Source organism: Fonsecaea nubica (genome assembly GCF_001646965.1).
Source record: "Fonsecaea nubica strain CBS 269.64 chromosome Unknown Scaff1, whole genome shotgun sequence".
Lineage (NCBI taxonomy): Eukaryota > Fungi > Ascomycota > Eurotiomycetes > Chaetothyriales > Herpotrichiellaceae > Fonsecaea > Fonsecaea nubica.
Window position 1 is genome coordinate 575659 of NW_019173674.1, and position 24821 is coordinate 600479.

The 24821-nt window shown below is 52.1% G+C and overlaps 6 protein-coding genes across 6 annotated transcripts; 2 read left to right on the forward strand and 4 right to left on the reverse strand.

The window, feature by feature from the left end:
- Window positions 1–44: 44 nt before the first annotated feature.
- On the reverse strand, window positions 45–5291 carry AYO20_00203 (hypothetical protein; the record flags this gene model as incomplete). Its single annotated transcript, XM_022638514.1, has 1 exon — window positions 45–5291. One exon carries the CDS (start codon window positions 5289–5291, stop codon window positions 45–47), a length of 5247 nt encoding a protein of 1748 aa, XP_022505479.1.
- Window positions 5292–5861: 570 nt separating this feature from the next.
- Window positions 5862–7938, forward strand: AYO20_00204 (hypothetical protein; the record flags this gene model as incomplete). Its single annotated transcript, XM_022638515.1, has 2 exons — window positions 5862–6479; window positions 7069–7938. The coding sequence occupies 2 exons, from the start codon at window positions 5862–5864 to the stop codon at window positions 7936–7938; spliced, it is 1488 nt and encodes a 495-aa protein (XP_022505480.1).
- Window positions 7939–8469: 531 nt separating this feature from the next.
- On the reverse strand, window positions 8470–15154 carry AYO20_00205 (hypothetical protein; the record flags this gene model as incomplete). Its single annotated transcript, XM_022638516.1, has 8 exons — window positions 8470–8973; window positions 9079–10124; window positions 10183–10393; window positions 10468–11782; window positions 12761–13337; window positions 13400–14705; window positions 14758–15035; window positions 15097–15154. The coding sequence occupies 8 exons, from the start codon at window positions 15152–15154 to the stop codon at window positions 8470–8472; spliced, it is 5295 nt and encodes a 1764-aa protein (XP_022505481.1).
- A 2055-nt stretch (window positions 15155–17209) lies between these two features.
- On the reverse strand, window positions 17210–17724 carry AYO20_00206 (hypothetical protein; the record flags this gene model as incomplete). The annotated part of the gene is made up of 2 exons (XM_022638517.1): window positions 17210–17542; window positions 17596–17724. The coding sequence occupies 2 exons, from the start codon at window positions 17722–17724 to the stop codon at window positions 17210–17212; spliced, it is 462 nt and encodes a 153-aa protein (XP_022505482.1).
- A 595-nt stretch (window positions 17725–18319) lies between these two features.
- AYO20_00207 (hypothetical protein) lies at window positions 18320–19569 on the forward strand (the record flags this gene model as incomplete). Its single annotated transcript, XM_022638518.1, has 3 exons — window positions 18320–18549; window positions 18614–19409; window positions 19468–19569. 3 exons carry the CDS (start codon window positions 18320–18322, stop codon window positions 19567–19569), a joined length of 1128 nt encoding a protein of 375 aa, XP_022505483.1.
- A 1979-nt stretch (window positions 19570–21548) lies between these two features.
- Window positions 21549–22638, reverse strand: AYO20_00208 (hypothetical protein; the record flags this gene model as incomplete). The annotated part of the gene is made up of 2 exons (XM_022638519.1): window positions 21549–21802; window positions 21894–22638. The coding sequence occupies 2 exons, from the start codon at window positions 22636–22638 to the stop codon at window positions 21549–21551; spliced, it is 999 nt and encodes a 332-aa protein (XP_022505484.1).
- Between the last annotated feature and the right edge of the window lie 2183 nt (window positions 22639–24821).

The window sequence follows — 24821 nt, forward strand, 5'->3', positions numbered from 1 at the left end:
TCATTTCCCCAGAAGACGACCTAGACGGCCCTGTTGTACATTCATCAACCATTAAATGCATCCCCGTCATCGCCAGTAACCAGACAATCCCGCCCAAGACCATCCGGAAACTCCGCATTCCCATCATTTCCACCAGCCGCTTCCACAATCGTGGTCGTTGGCTTCACAAGCACTCCCCGGCCCGTCAGTTTATTCCATGTCTCATCCTCCGACCTGGACCGCCCACGTGGAAGTTTCAGTCCGTCGAGTTGAACCAAGTTCTTGCAATTCTCGGCAAGCATCAACTCGATTGTACGTCGTCGTAAACCCGTTATTTCATCAAGCACTTTCATCCAGCAAGCGTCCTCTGTCTCCGACCCCTCAGGCAGGTCGTACCGTGCCGACTCCGAAGGTGCCACTTGACCTGTCGCAGGACTATAGAATCCCACCGTCAAAGGGTTTTCGCGTAGATCAATTTGCTGCAGCGACGGAAGCCTGGACATGACCAGGCAAGTTCGCCTCAGCCTCTGGACGCGGTTCTTCGCCAGGAGCAAGGTATTCAGATGAACCATCTTTCGTAACGGGTCTACCTCCTTGATGGCGTTGAAATTGGCGTTCAGATATCGGCAGTTGGGAAAGAACAGCCCAAACTTTTCGGGAAGCTCCGAAATGCCACATGCAGCAATCTCGAGTTCGCGCAGATTATTTTGAGGCGATGCCGGGAGTTTCAACGTCCCATTCCCCACCAAGTTCGACGAAAGACGGATGTGTCGGCATTCGTTAGGTGTGGACAGAACCAAATCAACAATGTCCGATTGTTCTGCCTGTTGCCTGAGAGACAAAAACTCAAGGTGATATGCCGTCTGCAACCCCTGAATGTCCTTGATCTTGTTGTTGTCGAGATCCAGATATCGAAGAGCTCGCATATGCTTCAGAGAGATCACTTCCAGTTCGTTGTGGGCAATTCGCAGTCTCTGCAACGGAATATCCATATCATGGCATGTCATCGGGAACTGCAGAGCATTGTGAGAGATATCAAGTTCTTCTAGAGCAGGCAAGTAGTGGATGTTCTGAACCATCTCCAATTGGTTGTGGCTAAGATCCAGTGTCTTCAGTCGTTTCAAATCACTGCCCTCAAAATCAACTTTAGTCAGGTCGTTGTCGCTGAGTTTTAGCTCAAGCAGGCCGTCCAGATCCAGGATTCCGTCAATGTTGGAGATTTGATTGTTGTTTGCATGGAGGCTCCGCAGATGGACAAGGGAACTGAATCCCTCCAAGCTCTCCAACCGATTGCCCGACACATCGAGGTATTGAAGGTTACGGAGATGGCTCCAGGAAGTGAGGTCATTAACCAAATTCTTCTCCATGTCAAGGATCCGCAAGGTGGGCGGCAAGCCTCCCAGCTGGGAAATGTTGTTTCCGGGGATACTCAACTCTTCCAAGCTTGGACAGTAATCTTTCAGGCCGTGGACTGAAGAAACGCTGCCAGGAGCAAGCGTCATCTGACGGAGCTGGTCCCAAAACAGCTCCTCCGGCGCTGCGTCTGTTATCGCCTTGACTAGCTCATCCACAGCCAATGCTAGCGAGCCATGAGCTTGCCGTAGTGCATTTGGATGCTTTCTTTCATCAACGTAGCTCTGGTCGGGGTCTTTGGCTTTATCGATTTGGTGCACGGAGAAGTCAGACAGCGGAGTCAAGCACAGAATGCTGGCCCCCTTGTTGCCTGCCTTTTCAAGTTTGGCGATGGTCTTTGGTGGTGCAGGAGTCACCATATCCGAGTGCTTCATGTGGACAAGACTCATCCGAGGCTGAAACCGTTCTTCATCGTCCTCGACAATAGGCGATATCGTTCGAGGTTGGAACGTGACTGAACCCTGACTGAGCAGCTGCATTTGATGAACTTTCCTCCAGGAGTCTGTGGATCGAGGCAGCACAGCTGGGTGTGGTAGGTCTTGCTCAACATGCTCAGCATCGAGGTCGATCGCTGAATCATCAAGGGGCAGATCTTCTTCGCGGGGAAGGTCATCGAAGTCGTCTTCAGAAAAGTTGGCGTAGTTCACTGCCGACACAACCGGAGACGAAAACGCAATGGTAACTGCTCGAGCTTGCCTTCGGTCGTCTTTGAGCTGACTCGGAGGTTTGGAAGGGATGCCATTGTGGAGCTTCGCTTCGTGCGCTGAAGCCTTGGAGCGAAGGGAACTTCGATCGACTTCCTCGACATCGTCCTCGGCTGCCGGTACATCGCCACTTTGCTCACATGCGGGATTGACATTGCGGTCCGGAAGCGGGGGTGGAGAGGGTTGAGATGCTTCATTCGCACCGCGTACGTTGGCCCGCAACATGTCTCCTTTCTGGTCTACGGCAGTCTTTGATTGCACCCCATGAGACTGCGACTCCCGCTGTTCGTCAATGCTCAAGTCAGGGATGTCCTCAAAAGGGTCATCCTCTATCACGGTTTTCCGATGCTGTCTGTCCGTACATTTCGAGCCGTCTTCGCTAGATAACTTCTTCACCCACACCTTCTTGTCATGATCGAACGTCATAGTTCCCACGTGGTCGGGAATCGATACGGTACCAGAAGAGATGACTCCTTTCTGGCCGGATGCAGACGACCGCGTAGGAAACGACTGCTGAGTGGAGCTGTTATGGGATTGTTGAGCGTGTGCCAGACGATCCAGTGTCAAATCTTGTTGGCCCCCGACGGTGGAACTTGAGTACTTCCGTTTCCTAACAGTTTCGGTGGCATTCAAAATGCGGATGTTTGGCGGATCGCTCTCCTGAATCTCCTCTAGAGCTGCAGGTTCAGCTTCTGCACTCAAAGACACGGCCTCACGTGCTGGTGGGAGTGTGCCAAACATCGAGGTGCTGCCCAGAGCGTCCATGTCGTCTTCACGGTATTTCCGCAGATAGCTTGCTGTTCTGGAGTCGTGGCGTGCATGACGACGGTCCTGGGGGTGCCGTGGCACATGCTCTCGAGACGGTGGTCGAGAGAAGTCGTCCTTCGTAGAGTCTGCGTCGATATCAAGATCCAGAATAGCATCTGCATTCAGCTCTGACACGTCGGCCGGCTCTGTAATATCTGGCAGAGCAGCAACAGGCTTTGGCTTGCCTCGAGACCGAATGAACTGCATGACCTTGTTGGCTTCCTCCATGTAGTCCTTCGTGGCCAGGGATGGCTTGCGCGAATCATTGTTTACTTGGGCTGCTTCCTGCGCAAATGTGGCCAGCTCTGCAGCTAGAGCTTCTGTGAGGTCTTCATTGACCACTTGGGGTCCCGGTCCTGCTTCAACAACTTCGGCACCTGGAACTACCGTGACACGACTGATGGAAGAAGATCTTCTCGCCGATTTCGGTCTTAAAAGATCCCGTGAAGCAAGGACTTCTGGATCTGCCTCGAACCCTTCGTCACCAGGCCGGGCATCCTTTCTCTTCTTCCCTGCATATGTGGCTGCGTCTCCCAGCTCGGGAATCTTGACTTCAACCTCGTTGGTTGGTGGCGACACCTGGCCATCGACAAGTGTCTTTCGTCGTTTATTGATTCTCTCTTTCTCCCCGTGGGCGATGGTTTCTTTCTGCTCTGTGCTTCCCTGATCCACTTCGAGTGCGGTTTCTGTTGCGGCTGCGCCGGGGTTTGATTCAGAGATATGCAACGACTGTGACAAAAGAGATTTGAAGATTCTATCCTCCGGGTTCACTACTGCTTGTTCGACTGGGGATGGTCTGCGAATGTTTTGTTCAAAGCCAAATCCGTCAAGCTCACCCTGCCCAAATTGACTCATGCGAAACTCGGTCTCTTGTGCTTCCTCCTCCGACGTAAGTGCAGTCACTTTCTCACGCGATTCGTCAGGCTCTTCAAAATGGCTCAAGATACGCATGAGCTTATTGTTCGTGTACGTGTCTCGATTTCCGAACAACTTCAGGGGGCTTCCAGAAGATGGGGGCCGGAGCTGATTCTCTGTGTGGTGAATAACACTCGTATCCTGCGGCGTTGTTGGCGCACTTGCACTAAGCCTGCTTTGATCTATGCTATCGTCAAGGACTCGTGAAGCGGGGGGCGGCGAACTGTAAAACTGAAAATCGGGTCTCTGGTGTGGCTCAATTTGGGAAGGCTCTTGACTGAGGCTGAGACTCTTGCGGAGGAACGATGCTTCATTCGAACGACCGCCACGTCGCGAATTAATGAAGCCTCCACCTGTAATGAAATCTTGCGTGCCCATAGACAAGTCGTCAGGTAAAGACTGAGAGGTCAGATCAGGCAGTGGTTCATCCTGGAAATGTTTTTCGGGATCTTTATTGTCCATATAGCTGATGCGGCTGTCACTCAAGCTTGAACCCGGCCGGTCATCCTCCCTCGAAGCAGCACTTTGCAATTTACCTTTCAACGCGTGTATATCGATATCTGTGCGTAGCACTGTATCACGGATCGAGTTTTGTTTTGACACCGTGACGGGAGAAATGAACTCGTTTCGCAATTCTTCTTGACCGCTGATCGTTCGCCATCGTGGATCCTGCACATTATAGCCCCTCGGTGATGACGGCGTAGAACGACTTTTCTCAGCACCCTCGAGGGATTGGACTCGTTGCTTCACCAAGCCTCGGAGAGAACCAGTCCTTACGAGGTCCGATGATACTGCAGACAAGTGTTGATGCTCCGCCTCTTCCTCCTCATTGACCTCTTCCAAAATCTCCAGGTTTAACCGACTTCTGTTGACTCGATAGCTGGAATATTGCTGTTCGGGAAAGGGATTGGTCGCAGGCAGATTGAACGGCTTCCGGACTGAGCCAGTCTCAGGTTGCTCGACCCTATCACTCTGTAACTGCGATGAATTCGGCTGTTTGAAAACGCCCTCTAACTTTGAAGGCGAGAATAGATCGAAGCCGTCGCTATTGATGTCTTCCCCTGCAACCAGCCGTCTCTTCCATTCTGGTGTTTCTGCCAAGGAGGGTTTCTCGTGGATGGAGTGATGTTGTACTGAGTTCTGGGAATCAGAGAAAACACTTGATGTTCGTCGCGGCAGGCTTGACTGTTTCTGTGAACTGAGGGCATTCGGCAAGTTGAGACTGGAGGCGCTCCGTTCGCGAAGGATGGATTTGCTGCTCTGGCGGGCTTGTCCACGACTTGATCTATGTCTCAGAAAGCTCCCGTTGGACGATTCTTTACGGATGTTGTTGGCGAGGTGCGGGATGCGACTTTGTGAGTGGGATAGTGCGACACTGCCCTGCTGAGGATTGCTTGCGAGAGAAAGCGCAGGGGAGGATGAGCGGTGTTCAGACTTCCAGTCTTCTGACAAGGAATCGAGCCACGGCTCCATTGTGGATGTGGTTGAATGAGATATGAACAAGTGGTGCGACCGAGTGTTCACAATGGGTACCAGGATCGCGACAAGGAGCACGAGGATAATGCTCAAGCCGACGATCTGAATATCGCATACAGAAAAACAATGTAGCCGGTAACCATAGCTGAAGAGGTTGTAGAGGGTGGGTGGACTGTGTGGGAACTATCATAGAGCATGCGGGACATAAGTGGCTGGTGTGTATGAAGAGACTCGCGACGCGGTTCAGAATCATGTGTCGAGCCTCTTCCGACACTTTTGGCTCCGTTTCGGATATTTTTGCTGCCCCCACAATCACACACCGGTTTGTTGCCAGGCAACGGCCATCCTCCAATCTTTGCCAACACTCATCCCCGCCTTTCACTTCAACTGGTTTCATCCATCACTCTTGAAGAGAGACGACTCTGTGCTCTTAGACAGCCTGGCAAAGACTCTAAAGGCAAGTTCTTACCTGCGTCGCTGCTCGCTAACCTGAACCGTCGCAGCGCACCCTTCCTCTCACACCTCGCTGTCACAAGGATTCACTTGGACAAGTTCCTTTGTCGCAAGATGTCGTATCTCCCCAAAGAGGCCATCAATCTCACGGGCGGCTGTTACTGCCATGCCATCCGATACACTGTCAGAGTTCCAGCCTGGGCTAACCGCCCTGCTGTTCCTGGCGCCCTCGAGACTCCTATCTCGGCAACCGAAAAGATCCAAACGAGACTTCCTTTGATTGACATCGACCATTGTGGCGATTGCCGACGTCAAGCTGGCTGTTTAGTTCAATGTTGGCTCATAGTCCCCGTCGACTGGGTGGAATGGGACGTGCAACCGAAAGAAACTGCGGGCAATGGGCATATTCTTCGTTTGTCTACCCGCGACGCTGTTGGTCCTGCCAGTGAGACTGAAAGCTCTTCCTCGAGTTATGTATCGCGCTTTTGCTGCACTGATAGTGCAACGAGGGCGTTCTGCTCACGTTGCGGTACAAACCTCACATACCTGAACCACGAATACCTTGATACGCCAGAGGCATTTGTCGATATTACTGTCGGTAGCCTCGATCCGGAATTTATGAAATTGGCAAAGCCAGACCGACATGGCTGGTGGGACTTTGGTGTTGATTGGATCAAGACTCTACTGAGAAAGGGAGACGGCGGCTTTCTGATCAGACACCATACAGGTGATGTAACTCGAGCTGTCGAAGATTGAAAGTAGTGCAATAAATAAACGTTCTTGTGGTCCAGGGTGTTATGACTACATATTTCAGCTCTGACCAGGTTCAAACTCTCTTGAGTCTGCCGTATGTTGGTCATGATAGCCTTGCACAATGTGAGATACTCGGAGGTGTCTATGAGGTTTGGCATGTAGGAAAGGAACGATATAGTTGTTAGCATCTCGTGGAGCACGACACATTGCCCGATTCGGACATTGACAGACCGAGAGACCGATCACGGCCCTGTCATTTGAAAATTGTCACCAGCTAAAGTATATTGAACTCCGTCTACGAAGTGCTGCTACTTTCCCTCCGCAACGCCGACCTGGAACTCAAGCACCCAAAAGTGAAAGGGCCGCCTCCTGCCTCTCCAAGGCATCGGCACCTCCAGGAATGATCGAGCAGGATGTGACCCTGCAAGCAGCTCCCCGAGGGGGAGAAACAGTCGTGAACTCGCCATGGACTCGGTCCCTCATCGTAAATCCCTCCTACTCCTCCTCCTCCCTCCCTCCGCATGTCGACCGAGCCATGATTTTCTGACGGCATGGCCATGATAAACAGGCGGGCGCCTTCGCCGGCCTCACGGTCGACTTCTCGCTATATCCTCTCGACACGATCAAGACGCGCCTCCAGTCGAACCTGACGACGAGCAAACATGCGTCCATCCTCCCGCGCCATACCGTGCAGGGGACGTTGCGGAGCATGTACGCCGGGCTTCCCTCGGCGCTGCTCGGTTCTATGCCGTCGGCTGCGTCCTTCTTCGTCGTGTATGACGGCGTCAAGAGGGCGCTGATTGATCCGACGACGCAGTCTTCTTCACGGCAGGCCTCGACGCACATGCTGGCCTCGTCGCTCGGAGAGATCGCGGCCTGCGCGATCCGCGTGCCCACCGAGGTCGTCAAGCAACGGGCCCAGGCCGGGCTTTTTGGTGGCTCGGCCCTGCTCGCGCTGCAGGACATACTGGGGTTGAGAAAGACCGATGGCTATGCGACTATGGTCCGGGAGCTCTACAGAGGAGGCGGAGTGACTATCATGCGCGAGATACCCTTCACCATCACCCAGTTCAGCCTGTGGGAATATTTCAAGGCTTCTTACTCGGATCGACAGCACAGACTCACCGGACGCCATGAAGGCTTGGTCACCGCGTCCGAGAGCGCAATCTTTGGCAGTGTCGCAGGAGGCATCGCCGCCGGGTTCACGACACCGCTCGACGTGCTGAAGACGCGCATCATGCTCGCTCGCAAGGAGGTAGGCAGTGCCTCTGCTCGTGCCGGCCCCCTCAAAGTACTGCAGCAGATATGGAGGGACGAGGGCGCCGCGGGTCTGTTTCGTGGCTTCGTGCCCCGTGTCGGCTGGATCAGTACGGGCGGCGCAATCTTTCTCGGCACATATCAATATGTCTCGAACCTGCTGGGTCCTGAAGACTCTTGATGGTTCTGACATGGTGCCGCCATCTGCGATCGACCGCACAATTTGGAGGCATCTGGACGGGTTCAATGTCGCGCCCGGAAATTAGAAAGGTCATTCATTCTATATTCAGTCCAGATCCGCCGTGTATACAAGTACTGCAACTTTTCCCTCTTGTTTTTTTTTTTCCTTTTTTCTCTCTTGTTTTTTCTTCTCCTTGAGAACTTTCATTCCCTCCCTCTTCCCCTTCGTCCCCTCGGAGCAAAACTGTCAACAGCAGCATCCCAATGCACCGCACCCATTTTTATTGTTTGCAGATCTCTCACCTCTCGTCAATCCAGGTCTACCAATAATGGATGCAGCCATGCGGGCTCTCACCCTCGCCTTCTCTCTAGCATTGAACATATGTACCCAAGTCAGTTACCCGCTTGCTTGACTGTGTGTGGTATTTGTTCCTTGTGATGGTCTCCACTTGGTTTTGACGCCGACGTTCTGCTCTGCATACCCTGCACAGCTACTCAAGGTACAAAAGGTTAGGAAATCCCTGCAGAAGCTCTACCGCACTACACCCGTAGTCTCCTCGCTCTCTACGTCCGTGGGCACCTGCGAGGGATGAGGCAACCTCAACTGCTTCCTGCCGTTGCTTTTATAGTACAGGACCACGTCGCCGCCCGTGCGCCACACGTGCACGCGGAGCGTGGCGAGGGTCGTGTTGGGGTGCACCAGTTGGTTCTGGCAGTAGAGTTCCAGGTACTCCTCGGGCTTCAGCTGAGATTCTGGGCTCTCTTCTGGTTCGACGGCGGCGTGAGGAGGTACATCCGAATGCTCGGTCTCGGTGGACTGCTCGCCTTCTGCTGCTGTCTCGCTGGGCGGAGCTTGTTGTTGGACTGGAGGAGCCTCGATTCTTTCCGCGATGTACGCCATGATCTTCTTCGCGCGGAGCATGCGATTCGCGTTGAGCCGAGCGTTGCCATCGGGTGAAGCGATGGGTGGGAGCAAATTCTCATAGGGGTGCAGGACAAAAGAGACCTTGACGGTGTCCTTGTAAGGGATTTGGTTCTGTTTGCAACATAGGGTTAGTGGCTCAACCCTCGGACAAGTGACACAAGAAAAGACATGGAGAGACGAGCTAAAGAAACAAACACTATTACGATGGGAACTCACCCTGAGTAACAAGTCTCCCAACCACATCGGAGCAATCTTCTCAAGTGTGTCCACCTCCGCAGGATTTCCCAACTCACTGATCTCACCCCTATATTGGTCTGCCAATCCGCCACTTTCGGGGTTATCCTCCTGGATAATAATGGTGGTGTGCGGTGGCGGATACAGCACCGGTGTTTCTGTTGGCGGAGGAGGAGTGATCCCTGGTGGCAGCGGTTGATCCGTTTTGGACTCGAGATGCTCATCATACTCTAGACGTATCTTCTGGACGACACCGAAAAAATTGTCTTCTATGTTGACCTTCTCGACATCTTTCTCTGAAGACCTAACGGAAGCCGTGTCAGAAGACCTCTCCTCTGTCGATGCAACAGGCGCTTTCACTTCTGCAGACGAGCGGCTGGTCATCTTCTTGGGAAAGGACATGCCCATGCCGAACTTCTTGCCAAAGAGGCCCTTTTTCTTCTCCTCGGTAGGTGATGTGGGTGTCGAGACCAGACCGTGAGCGTTACTTTCTGTCGTTGCCGGGCCACCCCCAGGTGTTTTGGGAACCTTTTCGCTTTCCGAAGACGCCTCAGATTGACTATTGCCCGTAGCCGTGGTGGAAGAGAAATAGTCGACATTCTGAGATTCCGTCGCCGAAGGCGTTGGTTGCACATGAGGGGTTTGCACTCGCGGGGTTTGCCCTAGAGATGACCGCGAAGGTGCCCCGTTGGGAGTGCGTGCTGGCTCTTCTGCGGTGGGAGGAAGCGTAGCGGTCAATGGCGCAAAGCCTGGTGTAGCGGCGCCAATGGCCAACCCAGGAGTTGCGGGCACCATCGAGTGGCCACCCGATGCACGAGGCGTCACAACTTTCCCCGGCGACACCATGGGCGTCGCGCTAACAGATTCTGGCAATTTGATGCTGGTTGGTGCACCAGGTCGAACCAGACCAGTAGGAGGAGGAGCACTGACAGGGCTTTGAAGTGTGCTCCTATAGGCTTCATCTCGGGCAAGTTCCTCGTCAATGAGCTTCGAAAACAGGTTACGTAGTACCCATTTGCCGAGATTGACTGTTCAGTTTGATTGTCAGCGTCACCTCACAGCTTGTTCGAACCGGAATCAACCTACTTCTCTGATCCTCGCGAAAGGCTAGATCGCTGGACAAGTCTAGCTCATCCGCGTATACTTCAGCATCAAAACAGTAATTCTCCTCGAGCATAACTGTGATCTTTCCAGTCTTCGTATCCACACCACACCAGTTCGCAACACTTTCAGTTGTATTGACGTCGGGGACAACTTCATCGAGATGACGACGGCCAAAGGACTTGATGGGAATGCACTAATTTACGTCAGTGTGCGAAAATCACCTTCGGAGGAGATGTGCCTTGCCTTGAGAAGGTCCCATAACACTACCTCGCCCGCTGTATCCAACGTGAGTATCCTTTTCCTGTCGTTCAGCATCACATGTTTGATGAGTCCATTTTGACCCTCGATAGTCTCAGCAGGTTGGCCCCTGATAGGGACGACCAGACTCAAATCATCGGTGATCATGGCCTCGGAAGCCTTCCTCAAATTTGTCGCCGACACATTCGGGTGTCTTCCTAGGTGCTTCCTACCAGGATGAAGAGCTGTGTTTGACACGCGGAGAATGGCATTGTGAGGGATTTTCTTTTTCTGGTCGACTTCACCGTTTGTGGTGCCATTGGTGGTGCCGTTCGTAGTTGGCAGAGGGGAAGACGCCCGAGGCTCAGGGCTTAAGTGACTTCTCGCCTCTGGGCTCGCGGTCCTTTCTTCGCGGGGGGATGCAGGAGGTGTTTCAACCTCGAGCTCGGTATCAACATCGAGCCAGCGATTGACGCTTGAGCTCGAGGTTGCAGTCCAGACAGAGTCCCCGACAGGAAGCACCCGAGCAATACCATCGTGTTCTTGACACACAGCGACCGACACCCCATCGTCAATTTCCATTGCACGTCGAGTATCAGTCTTGGCAACCAGACCTGACTTATCTCCCGAATAAAAGACAGCCAGATTAGGATCGTCCGAGTACATGCACCACACGCTGTCGTTGTGCATGGTCAGGGTGTGAATGCATCGGCCAGCCGCAATAGACCAGACCTTGATCGTCTGGTCGGAGGAGGCAGTAAGCAGTGTATCGCCATCGTCGCTGATCAGGATGTCCCTGACGTTGTCTGTGTGTCCAACAAGCTTAGTTATGCCTTTGCCGGACTTGATGTCCCACAGTCGAACGACACTCTCGGGCCCTCCGCTGGCAAGGAGAGAGCCTCTCGCGCGTAGGCAGTACACTGATCCCTTGACCACGTCCTCTACTTTTCCCAAGTTGATTTCAAGATTTTTGCCACCCCCATTAAGGTCCCAGAGACAAATCCTGTGGTCCAGGCCTCCGGAGGCAACCCAGTTGGCAGTTCGATCAGGGGTTGCGAGGCATTTGATATAGTCACTGTGGGAGCCGATGGTGTACGCTTGGGATGATTCGTGAGCGTGAGGCCTCCATAGTTTGACAGTGACATCGGATGAGGCAGAAACCAGTCCAAGGTTGTTCTTGACCAGGACAATATCATTGACCCAATGGGTATGCGCCTGCACCTGCTTGCGGAATGACACAGTGCTTTTCTTGTCCTTTGCTGCGCCCGCCTCTTGTTGATTCACCCTCTGCGCCTCCAGGTCCAGATCCCATGCGCATATGACGCCATCTCTGCCGCCTGTGTATCTGTACCATGGTTCAGTATTCGTTCTCTGCGATCGGTATCAAGGGGGGGCGGCAGCGCACAGTATGGAACGGTCATCGTCGAATGCTAACCCGTTTACCCCGAGTCTATGGCCACCCGGTGTACTAGCCAGAGGCAGTACTGCTCATCATTAGCCAGACGCACTGCAGAAGATGAGCAAAGACGACAAACCATAGCTGATCCTCTGGCGCTTCTTCTTGGCCATATGCAGGTGATATACAAAAGCCCCTCGATTCTCTGGCCCTTTGCGACAAACAAAATCGGCGTCTCTCAGCTGGCCATTTCTGCAGGATCAAGTCAGAAGAACATTACCGTGGTCACGATTTCGCCTCCGACGTCCTTTACAGAGGTTGCAGAAGTCTGGGAGAGCTACATCGGCAGATCACGTAGCATTTAGCCTGCGGCCGTTGTGAAGTGCGGGCGATGGTGGACTGCGGATGGCACGCCAGTCAGAAGCTAGTCCTGCGAGTGCCTGTTCCAGAAGCTGGGGGCGGGACAGAGCCACAGAGCCACACTTGGTCTTCGTGATATCAATTGATTGATTAATTAACTAATTAATTACGGGCTTACATTGTCCCGAAGCAGTACTCGGTATTTTTACTCTTTTTCTTGCCCATTGAACTTGTGACTAGCTGAAACATACCTCGAAGAGGTCTGATTGGTGGCTGAACGTTATAAACTGGTATCTACAAATAATATCGAGGCCCTTCGTAGATGAGATTTTCAAACACTCTGGTTCTCTCCAACGCGCATTCAAACCAAAGGCCCTTTGCCATCAAAAGAACAAAGTAACCCATCAGCCATCATGCTCCCAGGACATTTCAATCTTCCCAATGCGACACAATGCGATCCCGTCAAGTACTGCCGTGCAATATACTCGTATCATAGCATAGCCCTTCTTCCATCATCGGTCTCCAGTACTCCTGGCGGGTTTCCGATCCGCCAGCCTTGCCCACTACTTGGCTGGCGGCGGTCCGCCGGAGCCGGCTTCCAAAACGTGGGTGTGGCCTTCTGCATGATGAACAGTCCCATTTTCCTCTTGATAACAGACTCGTGCGTTCAACACCCAGTCGTCCTCGAGAACTTCTTCCATCGTCGCACGTTCGGCTGGGTCGATTTTAAGCATGCGGCCAATGATGTGACGGCTTTCCCGCGGAAGAATGCGGAGGAGCCGCCATGGGCCTTTGATCACTTCCTGTTTATCCCCACCGGACGTCGAAGGCCGCCCTTCATCCACGCTCTCAGAGTGGTGATGGTGATGATGCGACGAATTAGCACTGCCGTTGGCATTGTCTTCGCTCGGGCTTAAATGCGAAGGCTTCCTAGGGTGTGAATCTGGGACGGGCGTGCCTGGTGTAGGCGGAGAAGCGAACAGCTTGTAAGAGTTGTCAACAAGCCGTGGCTGTTTCCATGGAAAGCGGCGAAGCGACATGCAGCAGAAAATAATCGCAAGAGACCAGATATCCGTTGCTGTTGGGTCGTATTTCTTTTCTTCATACACCTCTGGAGCGAGATAAGGATCCGATCCAACAATACCTGCAAAATAATGTTAGCGCACCTCTTGTTTTTATCAAGGACCCGGTGGGTTGTCCACGAACCTGAAGCCAGTACAATTTCGTTCTCGAAAGGATATCTGAACACTGTGGCACTCCCAAAGTCGATCAACTTCATGATGCCGTGCTCGCTTACCACCACATTATCCAGCTTGAGATCGCGATGTGCCAGCCCCATGCTGTGCAGGTAGCTGACTCCGTTGACAATCTGAAGGAATGAACATGCAATCTCCTCTCTGCTCATCTTTCCTGTCATCACGATGGCAAAGAGATCGTACGGTGCATATTCCATCACCTCGTACCACCGGTGATTTTCTTGGATGATGTCCATCGTTTCGATAATGTTGCCATGGTGTAGAGTCGAGCCGATACAAAACTCTGCTGTGACCTTTTTGGAGTAGTCCTTCTCGCTTTCCCAGGAATGTTTCTCCCGGAATTGTTTGACAGCAAACGTGACTCCATCGCTACTTCGCTTGAGCAATCTCACGGAACCGCCCGCTCCAGAGCCGAGAACCTTGCCAAATTTTCCATACTTGGCCTCGAGGCTGTGGTCATCCATGAAGGGGACATTGGATGGTGGAGCTTGGTGGGGAGGTGTTCTTGTTCCCGACCTATGGCTGGACTTGCGCGAGGCTGGTACACTCGATGGTAAAGAGTCTTGCTGGTTATTGTGCTTCTTGTGGCCATGGCCGAGTCTGAAGAATCGTTTTAGTTCAGACATTGATCCATGTTTTCTCCCATCTAAGCCACTCTTCTCGCTACCACTGTCAGTGACGTGAGAATATGGATCTTTCTTGTTCGATCCAAATATCGATCCTCGCTTGTCAGCGAGATCTGTAGAACTTGATTGTCGTGGTATTCGCTCTGCCGCCGCCGCAATGGCCGGGGCCAGGGAGCCTCTTCCCAGGCTTCCGAAATGCCGCGGCTCGGGGGGCTTCTGTTGGGCTCCGAGTTGTGGGGAGGAAGGTCCAAGTTTGGGTGTTCCGACGGGACTCTGATCGGCTGGGGTAGCAGATTCGGACGGGCCTATTTCGAACTTGGCTATACGTCGCTCGTGGCCTTGTTCTGGCTTCGTTGGCGGCTGGTCGGAGGTCCGAGGCGGGGAGACGGGATGAGAAGGCGATATCGACTGGGATAGTCTCTTGCTCTGAGAGTCTGGAGGTGGGGATGTTTGCGGAGTTATTGCGTTTTGGCCTTGCTGGCCACGTCCAGCTGCGATTGAGTCTTGCTTCCCGTCTTTTGAGCCATGCGGTGTCAAGGGAGGCGATTGAAAAGCAGAGGACATGGAGCCGTGTCCTTGTCTTACTGAACTACGAGGTGTACCCGGCGTCTCACTGTCTCTTGAAGGAACCTTGAAACCGTCTTGTCAGCTTTGATACAGTAAGATGAAAGATTCCGCGTACCCGTGAGGGAGGCATGGACACCGTTTCGTAGGCAAAATGTGCCAGGCGGCTCTCCTGCAACCGTGACTTTTGTAGAGACATGGCCAAATTCCTAATCTGTTCGTGTGCCTCGGGGCTGAGCTCTTCATTCTTTACCCCGCCAGCTTCTGAAGGACGCCTCGTATCGTCCAGAGGATCTATCTCTTCATGTTGCGAGGCAAATCGCACAGCCCCTTGCGTTGACTCTGGATTGTCTTTTTTCTGGGTGTTCTGTTGCGGTTCTTGCTGCGCTGTAGCATCTATGGTCGCCGAGTCAGCCACTTGTACCCAGATTCTGCTCTTTCAACATCTCTCCCGTACCTGCGTCTGCTTTAGAATCATCGCCGGGTAAAAACATCGCGGACAATTTGGAGGTCATGGTTATCGGAAGATCGTGGGCCGGGATAGTGGTGATTACGGTAGAGATCGGAAGCGAGAGTGATCGACTACATTAACGAGTGGTGGTCCCTGATAGACTTTCCTGAGGACAGCAAGAACTGAGATATGGCTAGAAATGAAAGATCTGGCTCAAACGCATGTTAGAATAGAGGTTAGAATCAGAGAACACTGTGTTGGGGTGGCTCATCGGGAGGAACAAATGAGCTAATACGGGTAACGAAAAAGCATTGGCTGGGTCAGGACGAGAGATGGAACTCACATGCTTTTCAGTTACGTCGACTGCGAGATTTTAATTTCTTGCTTCCGATTCATTCAACACAGTCGGAAGGACCGAGAAGAAGCGGATCTGGTGGAGCGACAGGTTCAACAGGTTTGACAGATGGGAAGGTAGGAAGTGAGACAGCAGGAGGCAGGATAGCTAGAAGCCGTCGTGGCCTGGTCTGGCATATGAAAGCGGTGTCCAAAGAACGTCAGGTACAGTAATAACAGCTGTATGCTCACTTAATAACCCAACAAGGTCTTTCGAGAGATGCGGGAGGGCAAGCGGGAGAAGTTTCAGCGACTCAGATGCAGCCACCACCACAATGACCACCACTAGCAACCTAGCGCAACGAGACAAAAAAGGTGGGATGTTCATAAATTGCCCCGCTACGCCGCTACCCAAGCCTATTGTGTCCCTTCTCAGCACATCATTAGTCCTTGCAGCGGGACAGACATTCTACCGGCTGCGTGTTTTCAGAGTTCCCCTGGTGGTGGTCCCTACTTGTGTGGTGCGTACCTCCCTCCACGGCACCACCACTTGATGGGCCTAGGGAAGAGCAAGGACCCTTTTTCCATTCTGACATATGGGATAATGTCATTTAGGCTGACCAGAGATGCCAGATCGAGCTCATGAGCACCGGGCTCGCGGGAATCCCAAACCTCAATGATGGCTATCGCAGATAGCCTTCTACCCACCCACTACCACTTCCATGCTACGACGACTCCACGGCTCAACGGACCAAAGAGCGGAGCGCAGAAACAACCGACCGGCTTTGGGTTGTGTGACATCCGTTCATCTGCAGAACTGCTTCTTCCATTGCGACTAGGTATTATTATTGCTCGGGGTTTTTGCCTCCAGCTTCCTCATGCGAGGGTTCCCTTCCGGCCCAGCCGGAGGAAATAATATGATGACAATGCTGCATATCATATCATACATCCACACCTTAGCTCTTCGCGACTGACGAGTCGTCGCCGTCTGCCTGAGCGCGAGGCACCAAGGTTCTTTCAGGCAAGACGTCATCTTCGTTCTCGTATTCTTTTTGCTTCCCGAAAAACGAGTTCAACATTGTCAGGCCGAGGGACTTTTGATTTGACGATGCGTGTACAGTGACCGTTTTGCATTACATGAGCCACTGGGCCTGATTCTCTTACACTTTGTGACCCTCCTAATCCACCGGAACCCATCGCACAAGATGACCCTCGCCGAGGCAAGTTCGTCCTTGGAATTGACGCTGACCCCACGGGGTCGCGTGGTTGTTTGATGCAAGATAGTCGAAAAGGAGGTAGAGTAGTGTCCAATATCTGTCCTCGGGCTCCTGTCCATGCCATCTCGGCTTTCTCTCGGCATAGCCCCAGGCAGATCCTTGTCTCCCAAAGAGATGAAATATGATCATCTTCATGCTGGACGTGCTGTTTGCTCCTGCGACCCGATGCATCTGAACGTGTTGCGGGTAAGGGCGCTCTACCGCGGCCCATCTGGGGGATTCGCCCGACACCAAAGCAGTTGTCATCCTAGGTTCCGTGGTAGCTTTCTCCGCCAGTCGTCTAACCTCATACCCAAAGCTTGAGATTGTATGGTACAAGAGGATATTGTTTTCCCAGACCCCAGTGAGTCCACAATCCTCTAGGTCCCTTTCCGTGGAGGCGCAGGATCTGCCAAATGTAGGTATCGACGGGATTTGTGAGTATTTCATCGGTAGAATGCTCCGTCATGGGTCGGCGAGCAATGCGGCTGAAATCACAGCTGCTCCGAGGTTTGATCTGGTGGCTCGGGTTACGGCACAACTTTAACGCCAATCGACTTGCATTGCCACATGATGCATTTGCAGAGACCTTCGAGACTTAATCCAGATAGCCGTGTCTCACTCTGTTTGATTTTTGCAATCTCGTATATGTGTTTGAGTGACACTGTTCCGATACTTTCGTGGCCTGGCCGTTGCGCCCCTTTGATTTTCCCCTTCACCTCTTTCACTCCAGCAGCTTGGAGGAGTAACCAAGATGTGTTGGGCGTGCGAATGTCGAAGCTGAAGGAGCGATCAGGCCGGACTGTCACTCGAGCCGGAATTGGTACACCAGGGGTAATATGTGCGGTTCGGGCATTGAATTCCTTCCCCAGCATCAGCAAGACCATTTCTCGGCCACTCGGTCCAATATACGTACCTTGCAGAAGTCGATGCTCTTGACACCTTTGCTACCTAGCGCGGGGCCTACGGGAGGACTTGGACTGGCTTGACCAGCGCCCACAATCAATTTGACAATCTGGTCACGAGCTGGTGCCTTCTTCGCCATGATGGAATTGCTATGTGCAGGTTCAATGTGAGGATTGGGTTGTCAACGCAGACGTCAACCGGTGGTAGAGGAATCTGGCAATTTGGGTGCCAGGAACAACTATGCTCCAAATGGAGAGGAGAAGGATAAATTAATAAGGAGCTTGAGATTGCGATGAATCTTTTAGAAAATATTGAAGCTCCAGTCTCGATAGAGCAAACTTGACCCGCGTAGCGCCAGCGGCAGGGAGCGCAGTTACTGGCGACTAAGCCCCGAAAGATCTAGCGCAGATTACTGACTGGCGTCCCGTCTGCATCCGCCCAGATGGCCACAAGGCACCTGAGCTTTAAGCCTGCAAAGGGGAAGCCTAGCCTTCAAATTTCTGTTAGTCAGTGGGCGGCTCTTTAAGTGCGACAACCATTTCCCCCCAAGGCACTCCTGGCACCCCATTCGCCTATAGTGACGTCGAGTTTCCCCTGGATGGCTGATGCATCAATTATTATCTAGACCTCCCCGTACATCCACAGGCTTACATTTTGCCTATTGTAACTGATAAACATCCCGTTGGTTTCCCTGCCGTTCTCTTCAGATTCTGCAACACAGTACTACAGACAATATGAATTGGTTCAAGCAGCAGTTAGCCAATGTTGTGGGCACCGAGGAACCTGAATATGGCCCCTCCGCAGTCCAACCTGTGACCAAACAGGAAGTGCCCTACTCTATCCTGTCCAAGGATGATTTGCGGTGGAAGGCCATGGACCACACAAATGTTGAGACCGAGACGTTTTATTTCTATGCTGATGATGGGACGACCGCCCTCGCTCAAGTCATTTACAGCAATGTTGGGTAAGGATTGTGCAATCAGAAGGACAGGCCGCTGATGAGTACACCGCTGACCGTCAATTTGTAGTGGACTCCATACCACCGCGCAGTTCAACAGCAAAATCTTCGACTACGAAGGCCCAGGAAAACATCTCTGGTGCTCGGATCCGCTGAAAGACTACGGCTTCGACGAGCCGAAGACAAGCTTCTACGCCGATAATGTGGCTCTGGAAATGAACGAGGCGGGTGACACGTACACAATCAAATCTGCAAGAAATGACAACTGCATTGTCAACTTGACCGTTAAAAAAGCGGCGCCGGGGTTTCAAGTCGGTAAAGATGGCACAACCTACTTTGGCACTGATCACAAGCATCCGTGGGGCTCAATGCGACACGCTTTCTGGCTGCGGTGTACAGTGACCGGCACCATGCAGACGCCTACTAAGACGTACAACTTGGAGGGTAAAGGCACTTATATCTACGCACTTCAAGGAATGAAGCCACACCACTTGGCAAATAGGTGGAACTTTGCCAACATTCATACAAAGGACTATTCGGCCATTCTGATGGAATATACGACACCTGCCTCTTACGGAAAGACTACAGTTGGAGTCGGTGGTATCGCCAAAGATGGAGAATTGATATTCGCTGGCGAATGTACCGCTGAACATCTCACGTCGATGCGAGAGACTCCCCACGACTGGCCCGAGCCAAGGACGATATTATGGAAATGGGACGGACAGAAGGATGGCAAAGCTGTTCATGGTGAAATCAGGGGCGAACTACCAGCCAAATCAGATCGGGTGGACGTCCTGGCACATTTGCCCGGCTTCGTCAAGTCTTTCATTGGTCATGCGACTGGCTTGAAGCCACACATTTTCCAGGTAACAAGACCCTGTGGCCTTTCCCGAACTTCTGTACAAATACTAATATGCCGCGCAGTATCTCTCAAATGATCAGCTCGAGCTGAAGATCAAGGTCGGCGATGAGCCCGAGATCTCGGAGCCTGGCAAAGTCTTCAGTGAGGCGACGTTTATCTCATAAAGACAAGAACCCTAATCAGGTTTCTTGTATTCATGACATTGCATGACTGGAATAGAAATTGGATGAGGGCAGGATAGGTAAAGCATGGTTTGAATATGGGAGATGCTTTGTCTTAACCCAGCTGTCTAATGTGTAATTTTTCGACACTCTCGTTCCATTCTTCACTGGTTTCTTTGTTCTTCACGCTACCTTTGTCCCTCTCGCCTCGCTTTCCTTTCTCCTTCATAAATTCACTTCACTTCTTCCAGTCGTTGATCTTTTTCAACACATCTCAATTCTGGTTCACCGACTCATTCCACCACCATCATCCACTCGAATCCTCACAACCATCTCCAGTTTCTACCTGCTGGTTCCGCTCCCATATTGCCCCTCCCTGCCCTTTGCTGTTTTCTCAACAGTCGCTCTCGCTTTCACAGGCACTCAAGAACTCATCATGCCAGCATCTCAACTCACCTTTCGTGGGAAGGGTTTACACGGACACACAGTTCCGAGACGGCACAGAAAATTATTGAAAGATTCTATCCACTCGATCAGTAAGTTTTTCTCCCCGTCATTTCCTCTAGTGTCTCATCCAATCTCTGCTCCTGTCTGTATCCAGGCTCGAAGATTAGAAAGATCGATTTGGCTAACTAGTCCTTTTTACTCTACCCAACTACCAGCCAGAGGAGATATCAGGTACGTCTCTCGCTCCGACCATCTCACTCATGTGTCACCCATGCTAACTCGATGATGTTTGATCATACAGACGCCTCGCGCGTAGGGGAGGTATATACCGCATTCAACAAGGCATCTACGATGCGACCCGCGAAGTCTTGCAGGCGAGACTCCACCTGGTGAGAGTCCCAAGTGTCCAGAGAAAAAAGAATGAAAGGAGAGGAAACAAAAGTCTACTTGATATTCGACGTTTCTGTCTCGGCTACCGATCGTCGAGGTTTCGCTGACACAATGTCTGTCTGTGCCTTTGTTGTCTAACAATTGCAGATCATAAAAAACCTCACTCTTGTTCTCGGTAACTCGAGTGATCCTAATCACGAGGACGGGCTTCTCGAGGGTGTCCATGGGAAGAGAAGACGGGTAGGTTGGCCACAATCTCGGCGATTCTGAGTTATATGTCGATATCGGGTATCAGAAGCAGCTTAATTGACTGACTGACTGACTGACTGACTGACTTACCATCAATGAGGAAATATAGACCGTTACCACCAGAGATGTTATCTTTGTCCTTTATCGAGTGAGCTTGCTTCTTCCTCCCTCCCTTCCTTCCAGCCAGCAAGCCAGTTACCCGAAAGCTAATCAGGCACGTAAAATATAGATGGGTACTCCTATCTACGGATTCGACGCTCCCTATACGGGCGCCCAAGGAGGGACGATTGTCCGTTAAGAGATAGCCTCCAACAATACCGGGTTATCATGTCTGTCAAGTGGACGTGGAGAGTAAAGAGACCGCGTGGGAAACTGCATTTGTGAGAGAAAACAGGAACTCGGTCGAATGGACTGGACTAGGAAACGATTGCGACCGGAATATGACGTGGTATGAGAGTGCCTGCTGTCACTGTCGCTGTACCAAAGAAAGGCAAAGAAGACGTCAAGAGTGGCATACCGTGTGGGACAGCGTTGAGAGATAGGAGCTACCTACTTGCTGAAGGTTACTGTGCACATATGATGTGCAGTGCTATGGAGAAGATCTTGGACAGCACACCCGTTCAGAACAGAGAATCTCCGACGAACAGCAGTAATGGCTTGAGATGCACTACAAAGAGATTACAGGACGCCAGGAGAGAATACCCGCCACTGGGCTGTTATTGATGTCGCCAAACATAGTGAGGAAGATCCAATACAAATGGGGACAGTCTCATCCAGATCTGATGCTTTTGAGGGGATGGCCACTTTTTCCACTCCGTGACTCTGATTCCACACTCACCGGTCCCTTCGACAAGGATGGAGAGGTCGAGTCTGTTCTCCCTCGTCAAAACTCACCATTAACACTTCAACAACAACTTGCCGGTCGTCTTCCGTCCCTCCAAGTCAATGTGCGCCTGCTTGGCCTCGCTGAGCGGATACACCTTGTGGATTTTGATCTTGAGTTTGCCTGATTTGATAAGATCCAGCACGCCATTTGCGTAGAACTCGAGTTCCTGGCGCGTAACGATATTGTTCATCAGAGTGGAACGCATGATGGAGAGATTCTTCGCCGTCAGGCGAGCGATGTTGATGGGAGGAATGGCGCCCGATGCTATTCTCGCAGAGTTAGAGACTGTCTTGCCAGTAAAGCGGACGGGAATGTACAGAATGCAAGAAGTTTGGGGATCGTGAGGCTGGCTTACCGTTACCGTAGTACACAACTTTACTCTTTCTCTTTGCGACTTCCATGCTGCCTTCATAGGTGTCTTTGCCCACTCCGTCAAATGTGCAGTCCACGCCCTCTCCATTCGTCAACTTCAACACTTGCTCGACCCAACTGGGTCCGCTTGTGGCCTTGTAATCAATCACATGCGTTGCACCATTCTCCTTAGCAAGTGCACACTTCTCGGGGCCACCGGCCGTGCCAATCACGGTGCAGCCCATATCTCTCAGGATTTGACAGAGGAGCAGCCCCATCCCTCCCGCAGCAGCGTGGACCAGGATTGTTTCGCCTTTCTTGACTGGATATGATTCTTTGACGAGCGAGAGAGCCGTCATGCCCATGAGGAAACCGCCGACCGCATCTTCATCCGATACACCTTCCGGAATTTTAATCGCTCGATCAGCTGGCACAGCCGTGTACTCGGCATAACCCCCTTGCTTTATCCAAACCACCCGATCACCCTCTTTAAATCCTAGTGAGCTGTCTCCTTGAATCTTTGCCACTGTTCCAGCTGCCTCTTGACCAGGAATCAGGGGATAGGATGCGGGGTACAAGCCAGAGCGGAAGTAGGTATCAATGTAGTTGACGCCGGCAAAGTTATTTTTCACCAGGATCTGGCCGTCCTCGAGTTTGGGTAGTGGTTGGGACTCGGTATATTCAAGGACATCAGGTCCGCCGATTTTGGAGAACGAGACTGCCTTCATTGTAGATGGGAGGGACGACATGTTGCGAGTTGTAACTGTGTTCAGGCTTAAGGGCGACGAGGGGTATTGACGAGGGTTTAGGTGAGAAGTGAAGTGGCCGAGACGAGTGGACGCTGTCGCTGTAGTGGTTATCTTGGTCAATGCAACTCGAGAGCGTAGAGACATGAAGCTTTTATGAGTTGGACTTGGGCTAGCTTCGGAGCAAATGTGAATCTGTCAACGGCAATATCGCCTTCTCTGATACCGAGATGGAGGGGTTACTTTCGGGCTGTTTCCGTACGACTCGATGCCTCAGCAGACCAGATCGATACTTACCTATACGCTTATCCTCAACTTTGGCTGAAAACACGGCAATCCTCGAAATTGTCATCCCAAATTTCTAAGCATGAACCACTCAACTCGACCTTCTCCCCGCAACTTAAGGGAGTTGGGGAGCCCCTAGCCGATATCGCACATTACCTATGTAGCACCTTGTAAGTAGACAATGATTTTGGTAATAGTTGAAAGTTCCGGTTGACTGGCTCTCGATACCTTCTGTGCTTACGTTTCGCTGCTCGTATTTAAGAATCAACGACCTTGTCCGGAAGTGTTCCCTAGATTGACCAAGCCATCCCAACTGACCGGTCGATAAGTGCCTCGTACTACTTCGTCGTGTTTGTCCAAGCCAAGTTCTTAGGTACCATTTTACCCCGCGTGCCCCTCACACTTGTAGTGGCTCGTGGTGGTGGATGAAATTGCTAGCAGCTTTGACTTGACTTACCGTGCCGGTTCGGACCGTAGGAGCTGCCAGTTCATCCTTGCTAGACTGCAGCTGAGACAAAGGTGCCCATTAAGTTGTCCAGCGCCCCAACTCTTTGTAGGTTCCAAGGCCGACATGTCTGATCCCCTGGTTGGCATATGAGCAAGTGAGTTCAGCCTCCTGCTGTGAAACATGTGTTGAGCGGAAATGGCTGAACGAAGGAGGCAAGTTCCGGGCACGAGGGAAGGGTTGAGGGTTGCAGATTGCGCCCCCATTATATCATGCTTGGAGATAGAGCATGGCCAACCTAGCCATTGACCGGTCTTCCTTTGGCCGCTTTTCCGCAAACGACAACGTCGCACAAAAGTTCCAACTTCGCCTCGTCATGCCAGCATGAGATAAGTGGTATATCCAGGCGGCATCTATACAGTAGACGATTTGCTGTAGTTCGTGAAACTGGACCACAAGGCGATATTCGAAGGAGCAAAAGTGGTGTGAAGGCTTGTGGCATACGTTTGTATTGGCTGGACAAAACATCTGGCATGACTGTCGGGCCTTCTCTTCCCACTGTCCACCCAAAGGTGTGAGGGAAGCTGAGTCATGCTGCACCGGTGAAATCAATCTTCCCAACAAGAAAGGATTCCGTGGCGTTATGTATGGGACAAAAGGCCTGCCATTGATAGATTGCCAACGAGGCTTGGGCAGACACCGCTGTGATGGCAAGCCTCGCCACTGGCTCTTACCAACGCATTGTGGCCGTGCTCTTATGTGTGGCATTCGTTGCTGATAGACGATCCATGCCAGGCACCATGCACTCATGAGTGGTTCGCAAAAAAATTGGTCTGTCAAAACAGTTCCATCCAATTGGTCCGAGGGGCTAGCAGGGCCTTTTGGTAATGTTGATGGAACTTTTCGAGCATCCCACCTCACATCAGCTTCTTGCGGAAGTACGTTGCAGAGTAAGAGGTCCTCCTCAGACGTCGATGAGAGTATCGGGGGGGCTATGGTGTTGGCCCTGTCAGCCTGTGGTGTGCTAATATGCATGCTAAGAATGGTAAAACGAGGAAGCCGGCCGAAGGATCGACGGTTGCGTTCATGGCGGCGTCCGAGTGGTATATCACTGCATCAACCGTCTGCCGGAGTCAAGAAATGGAGGCGAGGAGGAATGCTCGCGCAATCATGCATCGACAAAGCTGGGCCATGGTCTTGTGCCACCCTCGGTATGTCCTCAATGCATCAGTAATGGCTTGCATACCTCAAGAGGGGTGGCCACATGCCGTACCTAGGCAAGGCGCTGTAAAAGTTCCAGGGGGATGCCAATGGGTTGCGAAGGCTCCTAGGCCAGCAAATGAGGGCAGTGGGAGGCGCAGATGGACGGGCGGCAAGGCCAGGGGAGGCAGCTAGTGCATTGGCCTTCATGCAAGAATGATGATGGTGGCATGCTGGTGGTATTGAGAGTTTGGTT